The sequence below is a fragment of the Ornithodoros turicata genome, chromosome 10 (genome assembly GCF_037126465.1).
Source record: "Ornithodoros turicata isolate Travis chromosome 10, ASM3712646v1, whole genome shotgun sequence".
Lineage (NCBI taxonomy): Eukaryota > Metazoa > Arthropoda > Arachnida > Ixodida > Argasidae > Ornithodoros > Ornithodoros turicata.
The window spans coordinates 4,652,203-4,671,202 of NC_088210.1; the positions used below are offsets into that span (position 1 = coordinate 4,652,203).

A 19,000-nucleotide genomic window follows, 5' to 3' on the forward strand; every position below is an offset into this window, starting at 1 on the left:
TTTCGTCAGTTCTGTGAACAGAGGGCAAGAAATCGATTTACCCCTTCTTCTATCAAACACCATGCTGTGTCGATGTGCTATCCCGAATGGTGTGCGGTGGGAGCTCGAATTGCACATCGTGTTGCCTATTTACAGATATAGAGGGAGAGTATTTTCGCACATCAGGCTTCGAAAGTACCTTATTCCCCATACTTTGTTTTAGAGTTACTCCATGTGTGGTTATAAAGATACGCGATGTCAAACGCCCGCATGGCAATTTAAAAAAATTCGTCGAATGAGGTAGGCTGGACGTTCGAAACCATTTGTTCATGCATTCAAAAATCTTTTGTGCGGACGAAAGAGTTTTATTTTACGTGAGGATTACACAGTTTCACTAGATCTTTAGGGGATGGCCATCCGGTTCGTACATGAAACGACAGCATTCATTCCAGAGGTAAACTAAGACGTGCAGCAGATGGAGAGCTTGAACAATATCTATGCCCGCGATGTCTCTGTACCCTATCTCTTTAGGACTTCGCCGAGATCGCGTGATATCATGAATAGGTTCGCATCTCCTTTCTCTAGCTCAATTTCGTGGTATGCTCGTAGGATCTCGTCCACAGCATCGTCTACCCTGTCGATGGTGGTGAGTCGTTTCCCGATGAAAGCTTCATAGAGACCCTGCGGTACTGCATCTTCCAGAATTCAACCGAAAAACGCCGTCAAAACATCGAGGACCGTTCGCCCTGCTGAAAATAGTGCCTTTGATTAGAAAGCGAGGATAAAATCGCAATGCCTTGTCTAATTCGGCTGTCGATTTCTATAGTGTGTGCCCTTGAATCTCTTCAGTGTTTCTTACAAATCTGCACCATCATACGGGTCTCACCACAAAAGCCAGAACTTGTTTGAGCACGCTGAAACAAGTTATGATATGGCACGCGCGTGGGAGCGGGACTTGTTTGATCGCGCAGAACAATTTACGTTGTTGTAGAATATCGCCTGCTGCGCTGGAAACACCATGCAGAACCCGCCTGGGAACCCAAAACTACTTCTTTTATTAATAGCCAGAACTTGTTTGAGCACGCTGAAACGCGCACGCACCGTGATACGTGAAACGGTTTTCTTGAACGTGACAGAACTGATGTTCTGAGGCTGGAACAACATAGCGTCGATCCCTGTCGTATGAATGTGTGTATGAGTGTGCCAAAATGCAAGAGTGAAAGGAAGATGAGTGAGAGAGAGTGACTGGTTTGTCCCTTCAGATGACGCAACCTTGGAAGTCGCTGAGAAGGCGTGTTAGCTTAGCTCAATTGGTAGAGCCCTGGACCGGTAATCCAGAAGATGTGGGTTCGAGTCCATCGAGTACATCTGGCTAACCTTTTCAGTGACTTCCATCTTTCATCTTTCAACGGTGTTCTTCTTTTCATAATGATGTTTGATCGCGCAGAACATTTGGGATATGGTATAAAATTGCTTTAAGAAAGCGTGGTAACCTCTCCACAAACTATACTCGCTTAGACGATGATATTGGCTTAGGTGACATGACTTCTCAGTTTCTACGCACACCGAATGAACTGAAAATGAGAACAACTGTTACCTCCTCAACTTGAAGACAATATAGTGAGACGTACTTTCCTCGACGTGCGCTTGACCCACAGCCGACCGTCGGACGGAACTCAAATGCGCGCTTGGAGGGTGGCGCGATTTTGTTTACACAATCATGCCCGAGCGCGCTCGCGCGAAGGACATTTGGAACTTCTTGGAAACTGCATAAGCGAACCCTTTGTTTTTGGTGCTTGTTTCGGCAATGAGCAGGTGGTCGCGTAGCGTTGTGTGATCGCTGGTTTTAATACGCGCAGCCTCGGAAAACATGATTTACGAGGTGACCCAGTTTCTCGGAGAAAACCTATTTACATCACCTTGACGCAACATTTTTTTTAGCTAGGGTCCGCCGCAGAGTTTGGCCATAAAGCGCGTTTTGATATAAAACAGATGGCTCGAACACATCTTCAAGGTGACCCAATTTCTCGGACTTGCAACCTTGCAGAAACGAGCGACCATTGATATAAAACAGATGGCCCCAACCGGAGAGGTATATTACGCGCCTGTGTTTCGGCTATGTAGTTTTCCGTGCGGCTGGCACGGTAACGGGTGCCTGGAAGGTGCGCATGTTGAGCCTGTGTGCGCGGGCAGGCTAAAATCGTGTGAGCTGTCCACGCGCCCGAAGTAGTGCCCTGCTGTGCAGCGTCGCGCGACAAGAATCTACGTGCGTCATACGGATGTGATAAGGTGAGCCCATTTTCTTGATGAACTCGTTCATAATGCGACCATCCTAATATTGGTGCTTCCAGTATAGAGAAGGAACGCGGAGGCGCGACTGCACGGGATGTTCGGGGAGAGAGCAATCTGAAATTGTGTTCCTTCATACTCAGCTTGGGTTGAGTACGGGCGTGCATAACACCAACCAATTTCGGTTTAATACGCGTTGGAGCCTCACCACATAGCATCACTATGCTTTGTGCTTGATTTAATTAATTGCTTATGTTGAACGCCATCTATCTAAAACTGCAATATACGCCGACATGGGCAGACTAAAGTCGCGTGAGCTGTCCACACGGCTGAAATTCGCGCCCTGCTGTACCGCTAGTTTATGAATCCATGTGCCAGTCAGTGACGCTCTTAAAGGGAGGATCCGCAACGGTTGTGCCGAAAATTAAGTGAAGGTTGGTTTCAGCAGAGACCACCCCCCAGATGCTGACAACAACCTCCGTTTCGTATAAACGTGCGCGTATAATTTATAAACAGCGAAAACGATAAAGCGAAACCAAAACTATGAGAGCAGGCGGTGGCATCGGAGCGCCACGCCGTGACGTCAGTCGCGAGATTCGTCTGCCGTGATTCCCATGTGTTGTACGTATTGAACGTATTCCCATATGTTGCAGGTGCACGTGTGGTCGGTGCCACCAGCAGGTGCCACTCCGAGTTCCCGCATGAGCCGTCTTTTCGTGTCGAACATTCCTGGCTCAAAATGATGAGAACATATATCGTTCTCGAGCTGGTCTTCCTCCACTTGATTTTGCGCAGCGCCATTTCCCACTCCAAACGACGTTGTTTGTCCGTCGGAAACTGGAAATATGCTACGTCTGTTGTTGTATCCGACCTGTTGCCACAACTGATTATACAGCATGTCTTACCGGCCATCCTGGTGGGTGTAAGATCAGTGTGCGACGTAACGAACACAATTGCTACGGAAAATTTCCTTCGTCAAAACTGCCAAAACACACAGCAAAGCAAGGCGGACGGCGCTGGATATCTCGCGACTTACATCACGCTCAGTGTTGCTTGCAGAAAAGCGCTCGTGGCTCGCACTAACCTGTCACCGAGCGCGTCATAGAACAAAATCATTTTTATCAAGTTTGACTCAGTTTTCGAAGGAGATATTTTACAGGCATGGTCGTTGATGGCTAAAGGTGACGAATATTCGAAAATCTCGGAAGGGACCTTATGCGGATTCTCCCTTTAAGGTGAGCCCATATTTTTTTTTTTTATGAGATGAACTTGTTGATAATGCGACGCCGTGCGATTATCCTAAATTTATGTTTCTAATGGTGCTTCCAGTTGCGCTCTGTTTCGAAGGTACATGTGCGAGTTAGGTTGCGTGCGCTGGCTATGTTTGCACATAATGTTCTGGGGGAGCAATTGTGTTTCTTCATACTCAGCTTGGGTTGAGTGTTGTTTTTAACATTGAGTACGTGCGAAGCTTCACCGCGTAGCATTGTTTAATAAGCGTTGGGGCGTCAGTGAGAGCCTTATCACATAGCATCACTGTGCTCTATCATTCTGCTTGATTTAGATAATTTCTTATGTTGAACGCACACTACTGCCTGGGAAGGCCAAAGTCGCGTGAGCTGCCCACGCGCCGTCGGAAATTCGTATTTCAGATATTGCTGCATGGTGCTCGTGAATCGATGTGCCCGTCTGCTAAGGTGAGCATTTTTTTTTTCGAGATGTGGCTGTTCATAATGTTGTGTCCTGAGCTTATATTTCTAATGGTGCTTCCAGGAGTGCGAGGTGTGTTGCTTGCGCTGGTAGAATGTTCTGGGAGAGCAATTGTGTTTCTTCATACTCAGATTGGGTTGAGTCTGCTTTTTAAGATTGAGTGCGTTTTTTTGTGATCATCCTAAATTTATATTTCTAATGGTGCTCCTTACTATTCAGTAGTGCTCGTGCGAACGCGGTGGTGTGTCGCGTGAAATGTACGCTGGCTACGTTTGCGGCGTGATGTAAACCTGGAAGGTGCGCGATAGTTTGATGTGTCTATATCGGCGCGTGTCGCACGGTGAATCTATGTGGTGTAAAACCTGTCATATTTGTAACTGTAATACTCTTAAAGTGAACACATTTATTCAGAGATGAACTTGCTTATAATGTGATGATCATTTTGAATCTGTGTTATCACCCTTAACTTATGTTTCTAATGATGCTTCTTACTGTCTAATAGTGATCTTGCGTACTGTTTTGAAGGAACGCGTGCTAGGCGTGTCGCGTGATATATACGCTGGATAGGTTTCCACAGAATGCCTCCGTGGGAGCTCTGAAAGCAATCAGAAATTGTGTTTCTTGCTACTCAGCTTCGGTTGAGTCTTCTTTTTAATATTGAGTACGTGCAGAGTTTCACTGCATAGCACCAACCACTATGAGTCTACTCGATCACTTTGTTTAATAAGCGTTGGAGCGTCAGTGAGAGAAACAATCTTGAGCTTCACCATTACTATGCTTCGCCATTCTGCTTGATAAACATTTAATTAGTCTCTTGTGTTCAAGTGCAACGCACACTGTCTGAAACAAAACGATCCTAAGCTTCCTTGCAGGTACAGCTCTACAGGATTTCTTGATGATCTGCTCAATCGACATTTAAATAGTTTTTCTTAAGACGAGCATCTCTGCACAGCATCAACTATCCATGTTTCTCTATCATGTGCGTCTTCCTGCTCAGCTTTTTAGTCCGAACGCGTGCTGAGCTAGTGGGTTTCACTGCTTGGCTTCACGATGAGTGTTTTCTTTTTTTCTTTTTTTTGCGCTCTGCTTATTAAACATTGAAAACTTTTGTTGTTGTTGTCAAAGCACACTATCTGCGACAAAATCCGTTCTTCAGCTTGTAAGAATGAACGCGCTTCACTCTATAGCATTATTTATGTTTTTACCTCTCCATTCTGCTTGATAAACACTGATCTAAATTTTGATGTTGAAGCGCAAAGCACACTATCACAAGAACGAAAGCTTGTTCCCAGAGTTGGGCTTCCCCCTACGCATGCATACAACATGGTTAAGCCCACTTTACTCGTGTTCTGTGGAGCGATCGGTAGAGTGTGTTTTAAGATGCGTTCATCGTACCCCGAACATTTCTTTAAAATTTACCGTTGGCACCGCGAGGCAACCGTGGCTGTGAGGGGGCATGAATAGCATGAAGGAGGCTGACTTCAGATGTCAGCACCGAACATATTGATGTAAGCTGTTTTATTCATGTTTTGTAACGTTCAGCAGCAGATTTGGCTTCTAATGCTGGCTCTGTTGCTAGATGTATGAACCAGTCGGATAGAAAGGAGTGACCAATGCAGTTAGGATGGACGTTATCAACACCCGCGTCGCAGCTGTCCATCTTTGGAAAGACGGTATACAAACGGCGCCATCTATTGTATGCGTAGGGCCGCCGTCAGAGCATGTGAAAGAGTTTCATTGTGAGAACCGGTGAGCAGCCGCGGATGGAGGCATGGGCAGTTGGAGCCCACCAGCACCCCTGGCTAAACCTATCTTATGGCAAAAGTTCCAATATCCCACATTTAAACATATATTATCTCATCTAGAGATTAGAGGGAGTACCAGTCGGGTCTAGCGAGGAGTGGAAGTGACCAATTCGAGCCTGTTAGGGCGCTCTACACATCAGTGACTAATGAGAGGCCTGTAGTCAGATGGGCTAATGACCCCTTGCAGTGAGATGAGCCATATGGCATCTACCGACAGAGCTGAGTGACCAATGAGCGCAAGGGACTAACGATCTCTCTGATGCAGCTGAACCAACCCACAGCTGGACCAGGAGGCTGTTGTACCAAATAAAGGTTGAAATCAACACTTGTCGTGTGTCTTGTCTGAAGCGGCTGCCGACAAATTCAGGCTAGCCAACCACTGTTCAGTAGGCTTAGCGTGGACCAATCGGGGCCAGCCATCGGTAGGCTTCGGTGTGAAGGGCGACTCAGTAGGCCTAGCGTGGTTCGGCTTAGAAGTCTGGATCAGTAGGACCGATCAGCACGAAGTGTGTGGAGCCAGTAAAGAGTTGCGCCACAAGGTAAGTAGCGTGGACCAATCAGGGACAAGCCATCGGTAGGCTTCGGTGTGAAGGCCCAATCAGCAGGCTTAGCGTGGTTCAGCTTAAAAGTCAGTAGGCTTAGAATGGGCCAATCAGCATGAAGTGGTTGGAGCCAGTAAAGAGTTGCTCCCTCTATGGCCAGTGGAACGAGGGCCAATTGGTATAGGCTTAGACTGGGGACGACCAATCAGAGCGCTGGGAGAGTGCTCAGCAGACTTAGCGTGGACCGGTTTAGAAGTCAGCAGGCTTAGAATGGATCAATCAGCATGAAGTGGGTGAAGCCAGTTGCGCCACAAGGTAAGTTTGGACATCTGAGATAAAGCCGCTGCCACCGGGCCGCGCCTGGAGAGTAGGACCAATCAGCGGAGCCAGTTAATTAGCACGGCGGGCGTGCACCAGTCAGCGTGAAGCAGGGCGGAGTCAATTAATTAACATAAAAGGGGCGGAGCTATGATGGACCAATCAACGCGATCAGTAGGTTTAGCGTGGACCAATCAATGTGAAGTGGAAGGAGCCAAGTAATTAGCATAAAGGGGTGGAGCTACGGTAAACCAATCAACGCTCAGTAGGCTTAGCATGGGCCAATCAGCGTGAAGTGGGCGGAGCTGAGCCGAGTAATTAGCATAAAGGAGCGGAACTACGGTCAACCAATCGACGATCAGTAGGCTTAGCGTGGGCCAATCAACGTGAAGTGGGCAGAGCTAATGGCGACCAATCAGATGGCTTTGGATTTGGCTTGTGATGGATTACAAATGGATTGTGGTGGCTTAGAACTGGATTGTGTTGGCGTAGAATTGGATTAGAATCGGCCATCTTGGATTAGAAAAAGGATGTCATTATACAGCACGGTTCTTATGCCGCATGGTTCTTATACAGGCACCGTTATTATGCCGTATTAAACTATACTACTAATGTTCTTAGATTAGTTTGGGCGGATATCTTTAATTCGCCCGGGCAGCTCCGAGGTGAGGAACTGGGAGACCTTCAGGTGGTTGAGCCGTGCAAGGTTCAATGTTCTGTCGACTGGGGCAAAAATCACGGTCGTGCCCTCAAGGGGAGGGTAGTGACCGGTGACGCGGTGGCCAACTTTCCGGGGACGCTTCAAGACATCTTGGAACGGTTCGTCGTCGCAATTCAGCTCCGTCGTCGTCGTAGCAGTAACAAGGATGACATATACAACTCTTGACCGATCTTTCTCACTAGCCTACCGTGCAAATTCATGGATCATATAATAGTTTCCTATCTCACTGCTTTCATTGAAGACAATATCCTATTTACTCATTATCAGCACGGTTTCAGACAAGACTACTCATGCGAGACGCAGCTCGCTAGCTTAACCAACGACATTTTATCGGCATTTGACAAGGCGCAGCAGGCGTACGCCGCATTCATAGACTTCGATCGAGTTCCCCATATTATCACCTCATACTGAAATTGACTACTCTGTCTGGATCTGTCCGTTCTAAATTGCATACGTAACTTTTTATCGAACAGATATCAGTTTGTAGTTTCGAATAATACCTCGACTGACTTTACAGAAGTACTATCTGGTATAGCTCAGGGTTCTGTTATAAGCCCCCTCTACTTTTCCTAATGTACATCAACGACCTTCCAATTGACTTAGCTTCCTCCGTGCGGCTCTTCGCAGATGACGCCGTCATTTATCGCAAATATCTCCTTCCGATCACGATCTCCTTGATAGCGATCTTGATAATGTCCGCTCCTGGTGCTCGACCTGGCTTCTACCTGTTAACACTGATAAATGTAAAAGTACATATTTCACACGTCATAACCCTATCATTTACCCCATAACCCCTCAGCGACATTACAGCTCCTCACATAATAACTCGTTCAACATCCACATCACAATTCATCGCATCATTACCCATCATGCAACATCAACATCAGTATCACATCATCATCCATCATTGAACATCACAACCCATCGCACCATTACCCATAATTCGACATCACATCCTATTATAACATTATCATCATTTGGCATCACAGCCCATCATATCAGAGGGCAGAATTCAACTTTGGAACTCGTTCTGAATCCAACTTCATTTTGAAGATGGACTTTGAAGCTAAAACCCCCATCATAACCGCCATTCATAACCCGTCGTCACAATATCATCTCAACGTCTCGTACCTATACCGTGTATCTTCATTCAAATATCCCGGCGTTATCTTAACAACTAATCTCCCTTGGTCAAGCCATATCTGTCAAGGAGCTGTCGGGGTAACGAGACCTTTCGTCTCGTGTGGAGAAATTTGTCCAGTTTTGTGCTCCTTTAAACCTCATAACCATCCCAATAAGAAAGAAAACATGAGTGTCATGTTTCCTATAGGTAGAGCGAGCAGGTTTCTGAAGGTTTAGAACGGGACATAAGAACAGCAGAGATAACATTCTTGTCATGTAGGAGAGGCTGGTAATAGATTCTGTTTAGAGGAAGCAGTTGTTTCGGTTCATGCTGACTCCGAAACTATTCGCCAAATACGGAACACTGTTTCTCCACTGCGGCAGAAAGCACTAGAGGGCGGTACCGACCATCTGAAACTGGATGTCTTCCACCGAACCTACGGATCGGGGAGCAGTGTGCAAGCAGTAGATGTGGATACGAACCGCAATTTCTTCCATCCCGACGAGTACCAACTCAATCTGCGTTTCGGTGACGTTGAATGGTAATCTCGCATTGATCTGTAGGAGGAAAGCAGTTATGTTATTATGGGATAACAAATTGGAAAAGTTTATTTCGAAGACGATAAAAAGAAATCGCAATACTAAAAACATTCAGGCGCACTTGGAAATTAATCGAGACAGACAACGTAGAGATCCAGAATATGTTTCAGCACACAATATGAATGAAGATGCAGTGTTGACGTTTATTTCAACGCTTGCGAATAGATGATTCATTAGGATGGATCATTAACGATTCATTTATTCATTAGCAAAATAAATTATAATAATTACAAAGCAGATAATAAAAAAAATCAAATTCTGGACAGTGTCTAAATAGCTACGTTTGGTATTAAGGAAATGTCACTATTATAGTACTGCAGAAGTAGGCAGTGCTCTGTAGGCATGAAGCCGCGGTATTGTGATTCAGCATCCTGAGCGTTATTTTTCTACCTGAACCGTATTCAGAACCTTGTAGTAGTTCACGTATAGCCTTACCGCATTGATGAGAAGTTTGGTGTACACTCCTATGCCAGTTGTGCTCCTCTCCCTGAGGCTGGTGTCATACAACACGTATGTCCCGAACTGTATCTTCTTCGGCAACGTAGTGGCGCCACACACTGTTGGTGACATATACGTCGACATTTCATGAAAAATTCATTTAACATCACATCACGTCTGGCGTTTCCCACAGCCCATAATATCGCATCATCATCACAGTCCATAAGATCATGACCCATCATTCGACATCACCATCACAGCCATCACATCATAACTCATCATTCAACATCAACATTACAGCTCCTCATATCATAACCCACTATTCAACATCGGCATTACAGCTCCTCACATAATAACCCATCGTTCAACATCAACATCACAATTCATCACATCGTTACCCATCATTCAACATCAACATCAGTATCACAACATCACCCATCATTGAACATAACAACCCATCGCACCATTACCCATAATTCGACATCACATCCTATCATAGCATTACCATCGTGTCGCATCACAGCCCACCATATCAGAGGACAGAATTCAACTTTGGAACTCGTTCTGAATCCAACTTCAATTTCAAGATGGACTTTGAAGGTAAAACCAGGGACCGAATGTGAGACCGAATGCGTTGTTTACTGAGCAGTATGCCTGCGTTCGGCGGCGACTTGGCTTTTGCGACCGTGCGCTGGCACCCCGGCAGATTAGGGCGGTAGCAGTTTACGGTGTCGTTCGTAATTGTACGCGCGTTGTGTCGTGCTTTGGTGGGGTCGTAATGGTAGTCGGGGCGCCTGTCCACTACTCGGAGCGAGTCTTGGCGGGGCTGGGGTAAGGCCGGGTGGCTATAGTGCTGTACTGAAAGGTTGTATGTAAACGCGGGGCGCGTGCAATAGGTATGACTGACTACAGTGACGACTGGTATGCCGCCGCGCAGTCTTAGGATTATTGCGCAACGCGTCGATCGAGTGCGTTGCACCCGATAACTGATCTCGGCCTCTTGTGGTTTTATGGTATCAACTTTCTTGGCGGTGCACTACTGGTTGTACGGCTAGCAATGGGTGCCTGAATGCTAGCCAGAGGGAGCTAGTATTGAGGAACCCTAACCCTACACTCTTAGAAATAAACTTCACCGCATAGCACACTCGAAGTCAACCATCATCGCGAATGATATCGTTATCTGACCTGATTTGTTGAAAACGGGAGGCGTACGCCTTTTCTGTGACAATTATGACCGGCATAAGTGTCACATAAAAGGCGTACGCCTCCCGTTTCCATCAAATCAGGACAGATAACGATATCATTCGAGATGATGGTTGGCTAAGAGCGTGCTATGCGGTGAAGTTCATTTTTAAGGGTGTAGGCTAGCATGTTTTCGTCTTGTGTTACATATGTGGAAGCATGGTGGTTGTGGCGGCGATGAAACTGCTCGCCGGTAGTCGGCCACGCACAGAGCTAGCGCTGCTTGCACTGGCACTGGATTGAGGGAATGACCGGGATCCGATTGTGGACGGAAGCATATCGGCATGTGCCAGTACACTCTTAAAAATGAACTTCACCACATAGCACGCTCCTAGCCAGCCATCACCCCGAATGACAACGTTCTCGCCCTAGATTTGTTGAAAACGGGAGGAAGAGCCTATTTTGTTCCGTGCATAATAGGCACAAAATAGGCTCCTCCTCCCGTTTTCAACAAATCAGGGGCGAGAACGTTGTCATTCGGGATGATGGTTGGCTAGGAGCGTGCTATGTGGTGAAGTTCATTTTTAGGAGTGTAGAGGTCGAGGGGAGAATCGTGACTTCGCCCCTGTTTTTGTGCGTCGGCTATTCACAGAGCCACTTTTTTCCTAGCTGGGTAATTTCAGTGTGCCGCGTTCTGAATCGCGGCTCTGAAATTTGCGTATTGCGAATATGTAATAATTAGACTGCGAATTTGCATGCGAATGCATGTTTTTTCTCTATCGATATAGTGTCATATCTGTGCGACAGGAAAACGTTAGCTCGTGGATTGGGACCGATTAAAGGGGTTCTATACATAGAAATGTACGTTTTGTACGTTATGGCATATTCCTCATGAATATGCCCGCATGGCAATGGTGATGGCGACATCTGCTTTTGTTTCAAATACCTTTTCTCTCTCTCTTTCTTTTTGCTATATTTCCAGATGGCCAGATGTAAGAGTTTTCTGTTCCTTTTCCCATTGGAGGTTGTACTAGCTTCAGGAGTGCGTTAGGTCCTCTTTCGCGAGAATTTCTGTCACAACACTGTTATGTTATCCATGTTTCGTTGGGATCTAGTATTCAGCCTCACGTATACCTGGCTGTTCCACAGCGTGAATCATACGGAATTCAGGTATCCGGAAAATTCGTTATCTGGACGACATTACCGAGAACCTGCTACTTTGAAACAAACAACAAACCTGCTGCCATTGGTTTTTGTCTTGTTTATCCCGAATTCGTTATCCGTATTCGGACAGCAAGTACGGGACACAATGTTGCTGAACCAACGTCATTTTGATTCGCTTTTCCGGAAATGTGTCAAGGGTCTCTGTCTTTAGCATGTGCTGTGCTCGCATTTTGCTCCCCTTTCCTCGGTGGTCACTCCCTTTCCCCAGACAGAACACTATCTCCTGCGAACGTCCGAAATATATATCAAAGTCCATGTCCTGAAATGGATGTCAGGTGGGCATCTCTAAGAGCTACATGGATGGACGTCCCAAGCCGTACACCCTCAGGATGTGCTGTAACGGCCGTCTGAAGAATTGCCCGAATAGGGTCCACGACGGGATGTTAGATGGAGCATTATCGCAGGAGGAGTTCGACTTTCGATGAACCAACTGGATGTCTTACACCAAAAGCAGTTAGAAACACATATGTTACGTCATTGTGAGTCAACACGCCAAGCAGTTCTTCAGTCCACTGTTACTAGTATACGCAATCGCATTAAACTTAAATACCCCACCCTTTAGTTTGACTCGCAGGCAAACTGGACTCTCGAATTTGTGGAAGCTCGCGATACAAGCAATATATGGTATCTGTTTTCGCTTTGGAAAAAGGCATGCCACTGCCTTTCTAAGTGATCTTCATGGTTATAAGAGCTTGCATACACACGTCTTTATATTTGCCTTTTAAAACTTCGTGCTCATTGTCCGTAACGGAAATAAGAAACAAAAAATAAAGAACAGAGAAATAAAGATGCAGTGGCCGAACCTGAAACAAAATGGCGGGAAAAAACCGCCTACAGGCGTAGTAAGAATCTGTCCACTTACCAAAACAAGGAGCTCAGTTATAGTAACGAGTTACTAGTAACCAGCAACCTCGAACTCTGCTAAATACTCGCCACGCGCGCATGGTATTTTCCCGTCGCGCCGCCGCCGCGAAGGACAAAATGACCTGCGTGCCGCCGCCGGAAAAAAAGACTTCGACCCACACCTCTAATCACATACCTGTTGCACTGCCGCTAATCTCTCGTATGCGTATTTATAAGAGTGGCCGATTTCGAGTAATTTGTACACTTCGAACCCATCACTACGCATTCGAGTTCGGATATTCCCGGGGCTCTCCTCGATTACTGCGGACTTAGCAAATCCGAAATTGAAATTATACTTGATTCATCATGAAAAATAAAATCCAGAAACTGACATGGAAAATAAAAAATAAAACGATCAGTTTTACGACAAAAATTTAAGTACGTGATCGATTTATTGTAATTGGTAATCTGGATGCGAATTATGGCCATCAAATCCACATCGCTGGTTACACTCGCATCTAGAATAACGTTTATCTCCATGCACATTTATCTTCCCATGGAACTAAAGTATGGTTGCTGCTTGTTATGAGTCTTGTCGCTTTTTAGTAATCCTTGTCATAATGCCAATTGACAAACCTAAAAAAACGCGGAACACAAGGAACGACGAGGCCCACACTCTAAGAAAAAAGGGTTTGTCCTTACATCTTTTTGGGGAGTAAACGCTTGTCATATATACAACTCCCTTTTGGGGTATACGGATCCACCCCTCAAAAAAGGTGTGCCATTACTCCCTAGACCTAAGGTACAGTAACTCCCTTCTGGGGTGTACGGATACACCCCTAAAATGGCATGCCATTACTCCCCTGACGTAGGGTACAGTACCTTACCTGCTTGGGGCGCAGTCTTTTTGTGCAAATTCTGGCACACATGCTTTTCACTGCTATTTCTTGTGCCATTTTTCAGTGTAGTGGACGGTATAATTATAACTTGTTATAAGATACTACCTATGTTCTACCAAAAACTGGTAAACAACGGTCTGTAGTTTCCTATATCTTGGTTGCATTTCTGTATGTTCGAAATACCAGCACCCCCTTTCGATTCTCCCACTAAAGACTCTAAATACACCAAGCTTGACTTTTAGCAGTTACTGTGTTGTGCAATACTTTAGTTAACTTTAGTTGGTTTAGAAATCAATTTCATATGTAATGTATATAAGTTACACAAAAGTCTATTCATTTACATCCACTAAATGAAAAGTAAACAATGCTGTCACAATACTGGGAGTGAAAGCCCATGATCTCATCTTGAGGGCGTAAGCGAAGGCTGGTCTGTGCTGTGCGCACGCTAAAACAGGGGAGTTAAGGGGAGCACCGGAACTCCCAAGCGATGACTCGGGGTGTACTGTGCGAGAGAAGGGAGTAAAGGCATCCTGAGGGAGTAAAAGTTGCTTTTACTCCCCACATACACCCCTTTCTTTCTCAGAGTGCATGGTTGTCGCTATACACTCTTAAAACAAAGCTTCACCACATAGCACCCTGAAGGCCAATCATTGTACACTGCTAAAACAGAACTTCACCACTTAGCACGCTCCTAGCCAACCATCAACCGAATATATTCCGAATGATAACATTCTGGGCGTTGATTTGTTGAAAATGGGAGGAGGCGCCGATCTTGTCCCAGATTGGCGCCTCCCCGTGTTTTGAACAAATCATGACACAGAATGATATCATTCGGTAGGATGGTTGGCCAGGAGCGTGCTATGTGGTGAAGTTCTGTTTTAACAGTGTACAGATTGATACCTCTATCGCTCTTGGTTTGCGGAAAGCGCGGGGCGTATTCCTTTTTGTGACAATTAAAAATGTGACAAGTGTCACAAAAAGGCCTACGCCTCCTGTTTCCAACAAATCAGGGGAGAGAACGATGTTACTCGGGATGACGGTTGGCTTGGAGCGTGCTATGTGGTGAAGTTCATTTTTAACAGTGTAGCGTTATGACCTCGATATTGGTTGGCCATTACTCGAATCATTTGGTGCAATACCTCAATAAATGCCTAAAAGTGCATTTACCACTCGGTTTTCCCTTTTTCGCGACTAGCTCACATCGTTCACGTCAGCTTACTCTTCCAAACGAACCAATGCTGTGTCGACAAGAGAACTACTTACCAGTAAGGTAGACAGTTAGAACGAGACATGCAAGGAATTTCATCATGACGCAGTGGCAACGCGTTGGTAGAGCTTGCGCTTCAACTGATACGGAGCATTTGCACAGTATTAAGCACAGAGCGGCTCTCCGAAATTAGAGTGCACCGTGATATTAGGGAATTACGACGTCGTTTGTGGTTGCGGGAAATGTCTGATGGTGGCTTGTGAGACCACACACAATGGAATCGAGACCGGATGTCTCTCCACGGACGCAGCTCAAGAAAGTTTAGCAAAATAAAAAAAATCGAGAAAGCAAGAACGATGAAGCGTTTATAAGTAAAAATTGATTCGAATACATCATGTACATTTCGCATGAGTGACCGGAAAATGCAGCGTTTGCGTTTGCATGACCTGAAAATGCACCGGGTAGTGCAATGACGATGACGCATTGCTAATTCATCCACGAAACGTAGATTCAAATGTCACTGGAGCATTGGTGTCAGGAAACGGAAGCAGGATGATGCGGTGTAACGTTTATATTTCAAGGCAATGCGGATGAACTACGAAGGGTGTCCTAAGAAACACGTCATTGCATTATAAATTTATAATAAAAGCGATACGCCACCTGGAATCACGCGGTCAACAGCATTTGCTCTTACAACGTTTTTGTTTCCTCCTGATGTGAATGTCATCTCATTTAAATTTTCGCGTGAGTGATTCGCAATCATTCCCATGAGTGACAGGAAAATGCAGCGTTGGGATCCGGGTCGAGCAGTGACGATGACGCATTGCTAACTCTTCCACGAAACGTAGATTCAAATGTCACTGGAGCATTGACGAAACGGTTGCGGGATGATGCGGTGTAACATTTATATTTCAATGCAATGCACTTGAACTGCGAAGAGTGTCCCAGAAAGCACGTCATTGCATTATAATAAAAGAGATACGCAACCTAGAATCACGCGCTCAACGGCATTTGCCCAAGTAGCACAATGTACTGAAAGTCGAGTGCTGTTGGGGTGGACGGCATGTGTCTTATCAATGTTCTTTAGTTTCACGAGTATCTTCAAGGCCTTCCACCTATGTGTCCACCCCTATTGTACTCGGCTTTCAGTACATTGTGCCGCCTGGGTGCTCTTACAACGTTTTTTGTCACCTCGTGATCCGAATGTCATCTCATATAAATTTTATTGTGTCACATTTTAGCGAACGGAATTCGAAAATTTGTTAAGTAATGGTAGCGTTTTTGTCCCACCAATATGAAGCACGGCCCGAATTTACTGAAGTGCATAGTAAGTGACAAAAACAACTTTATTTTAAGATGATAAATGGGGAGATATAATAAATAACAAGGATATTGAAAAGCTATCTCATTGTAGAGGAACACCACCTCCCGGGTAGTGATGTGCCACATCACTCCACATATGCCACATCACTCCAGGGGAGTGATGTGGCAGCACCATTGCCAACTCTCGTCCCGCGCGGTCGGTTCAAGCTACGCGCCACCGGCGCGAGAGCAGTTAGTTCGGCCCTGGCTTTAGGACCACCGATACATTAAAAAGGCTACTTCCTCTCCTGACCTGTTTGTCGTGTCAGTCACAACAACTGGTGACCCGGACGTGATCTGGACGACTTCTGAACCTTTGCGGCACAGAATTTTTTCGGTAGGATGGCTACCGGAACACCTCCCGCCCCAGCATCTCCTCCTACCCTAGCCGTCCCCCGGTCACCGCCGCCTCAGGTTCCTGGACAGGCCCCTTCGCCAGCCCTTGCGAATCCAGCGTTCCATTACGCCGTTTCCCAGACTGCACTTCCTTCTTCAGCTCCGGCCCCACTCCACGTCGCTGCCGTGTCACTCAAGCTGCCCTCTTTCTGGCCCGCGGAACCGGTGGTCTGGTTTGGGCAAGCGGAAGCGCAGTTTGCTCTCAGAGGCATTACCAACCAACTGACGTAGTTTTACCATGTCGTCGCGGCGCTCTCTCCAACAGAGGCAACTGAAGTCAGAGATCTGGTCGCCTCCCCTCCAGCGCATACGCCGTATGACACCCTCAAGGTCGACCTCATTCGTCGGACCTCAATGTCGGAGCAGAGGCGGTATCAAAGACTGTTGACGCAAGAAGAACTTGGAGACCGCACCCCATCGCACCTCCTCCGCCGCATGCGCGGCGGAGGAGGTTTTTTGGAGGAGGAACTTTTGGGCGGCCGACCCGACGCCCTGTACGACTCGCTCCTTCGCCAGCTCTTTCTGCAAAGGTTGCCCGCGAATGTCTGCATGGTTCTGGCTGCTGCCGACAACATGAGCCTCAATGACCTGGCCAATCTCGCCGACCGAGTTCTGGAGATGGCGCCACCTCAGATTGCTGCCGTAGCTCCGCCACGACATTCCGAGCTCCGTCCACCCCATACCGACACCACCAGCTCGGCACAACCAGTCGATCTTTCCGTGCTCGCCGACAAGATTGCGGCGCTTCAGCTCGAAGTCGGAGCCCTCCGACGGTCTTCCCGCTCCCCGCAGCGCTCGCAATCATCGCATCGCCGCCGCTCCCCATCCCCAGCTGGCATGTGCTGGTACCACTACCGTTTTCGTGCAAGAGCTCGCAAGTGCGTTCCACCTTGCACATTTTCGGAAAACGACAGCGCCAGTCACTAGAGATGGCGGCTGGTGACACTGGCGCATCGCCTACCCGCCTCTTCTTTGTCAACGACAAAAACTCCGGTCTCAAATTTTTAGTGGACACTGGTGCTGACGTGAGCGTTCTGCCATCTTCATTCTTCCACCGTCGTCGGCAACGAACTTCCCGCACTCGCAACACAGAACATCCAATTGGCCATAGTGTGACTCATTTCATCGAGACCACTGGACCTCCCGTGCACGCTCGACCTCGTCGTCTCGCACCAGAGCGCCTCGCTATCGCAAAAAAGGACTTTGAGCACATGCTCCAACTCGGTATTGTTCGTCCTTCCTCTAGCGACTGGTCGTCTGCACTGCACATGGTGCCGAAAAAGACGGGCGACTGGAGGCCCTGGGGGGATTACCGAGCGCTGAACAAAGTTACCATCCCTGACCGGTACCCCATTCCGCACATTCACCATTTTGCCTGTAATCTGCACGGAACATGCCTTTTCTCCAAGATAGACCTCGTCAAGGCATATCATCAAATTCCGGTCGAGCCCTCACACATCCCGAAAACTGCCATTGTAACACCCTTCGGTATGTATGAATACCTTCGGATGCCCTTCGGTCTGCGTAACGCTGCGCAAACCTCCCAGCGTTTCATAGATCAGGTTTTGCGAGGACTTCCATTTGCGTTCGCCTATATTGATGACATACTGGTTGCGAGTACTTCACCGGAACAACACGAGACTCATCTCCGCGCAGTTTTCTCTGGGCTGGAGAAGCACGGAATCGTCATCAATGCAGCTAAATGTGAATTCGGCAAGGCATCCCTGGAGTTCCTCGGCCACCTCATCACCAGCGAAGGTATTCGTCCCCTGGACAAGAAGGTTGCAGCCCTACGGAATTTCCCAGCGCCAACGTCTTTCCGCCAACTGCGAGAATTGTTGGGGATGATTAATTTTTACCGGCGTTTCATCCCATCATGCGCCCACGCGTTACGACCTCTGACGGATATGCTGCGAACGCCTCAGAAAAAAAGTGCTGTTTTCTCTTGGTCCCAGGACGCTAACGCTGCTTTTGTCACGGTGAAAGAAGCGTTGGCAGATGCCTCAGTGCTGATGTTCCCGAAGCACGGCGCTCCCACCAACGTTATGGTTGATGCCTCGGACATTGCTGTCGGCGGCGTTCTGCAACAGTTCGTGGACAACCAATGGAAGCCACTTGCCTTTTTCTCGCAGAAGCTTTCGCCGCAGCAGGCTCGCTACAGCACTTTCGGCCGTGAGCTGCTAGCGGTTTATCTCGCCGCTACTTTTTGGAAGGCCGGCCATTTCACGTCCTCACGGACCACAAGCCGCTCACTTTCGCCTTTCTCTCCAAAGGAGCAAACGGATATACACCCCGAGAGGCCCGGCAACTCTCTTTCATCAGCGAATTCACCATCGACATCACCGCTGAGACTGTCGCAAGAG

The 19,000-nt window shown here is 47.1% G+C and overlaps 2 protein-coding genes across 2 annotated transcripts in view; one reads left to right on the forward strand and one right to left on the reverse strand.

Moving 5' to 3' along the window:
• The window catches only part of LOC135370532 (uncharacterized), a 59,943-nt gene extending 44,851 nt beyond the window's left edge, over positions 1-15,092 (reverse strand). The window contains exons 1-3 of the mRNA XM_064604311.1: positions 14,936-15,092; positions 9,522-9,643; positions 8,970-9,044 (exon numbers count right to left, since the gene is read on the reverse strand). Coding sequence (XP_064460381.1) covers positions 8,970-9,044; positions 9,522-9,643; positions 14,936-14,981 — 243 coding nt within the window. The 5' untranslated portion in view covers positions 14,982-15,092. The remainder of the gene's footprint in view (positions 1-8,969; positions 9,045-9,521; positions 9,644-14,935) is intronic.
• A 1,491-nt stretch (positions 15,093-16,583) lies between these two features.
• Positions 16,584-17,564, forward strand: LOC135370533 (uncharacterized). The gene is made up of 2 exons (XM_064604312.1): positions 16,584-16,845; positions 16,903-17,564. Exons 1-2 carry the CDS (start codon positions 16,584-16,586, stop codon positions 17,562-17,564), a joined length of 924 nt encoding a protein of 307 aa, XP_064460382.1.
• Positions 17,565-19,000: the final 1,436 nt, after the last annotated feature.

Excerpts from the sequence above, each read along its gene's own strand:
- LOC135370533 (XM_064604312.1), top strand. The coding sequence starts at position 16,584 with ATGGCTACCGGAACACCTCCCGCCCCAGCATCTCCTCCTACCCTAGCC. Across the intron at positions 16,846-16,902 it reads AGCGCAGTTTGCTCTCAGAG|AGGCAACTGAAGTCAGAGAT; the intron begins GCATTACCAACC and ends TCTCTCCAACAG.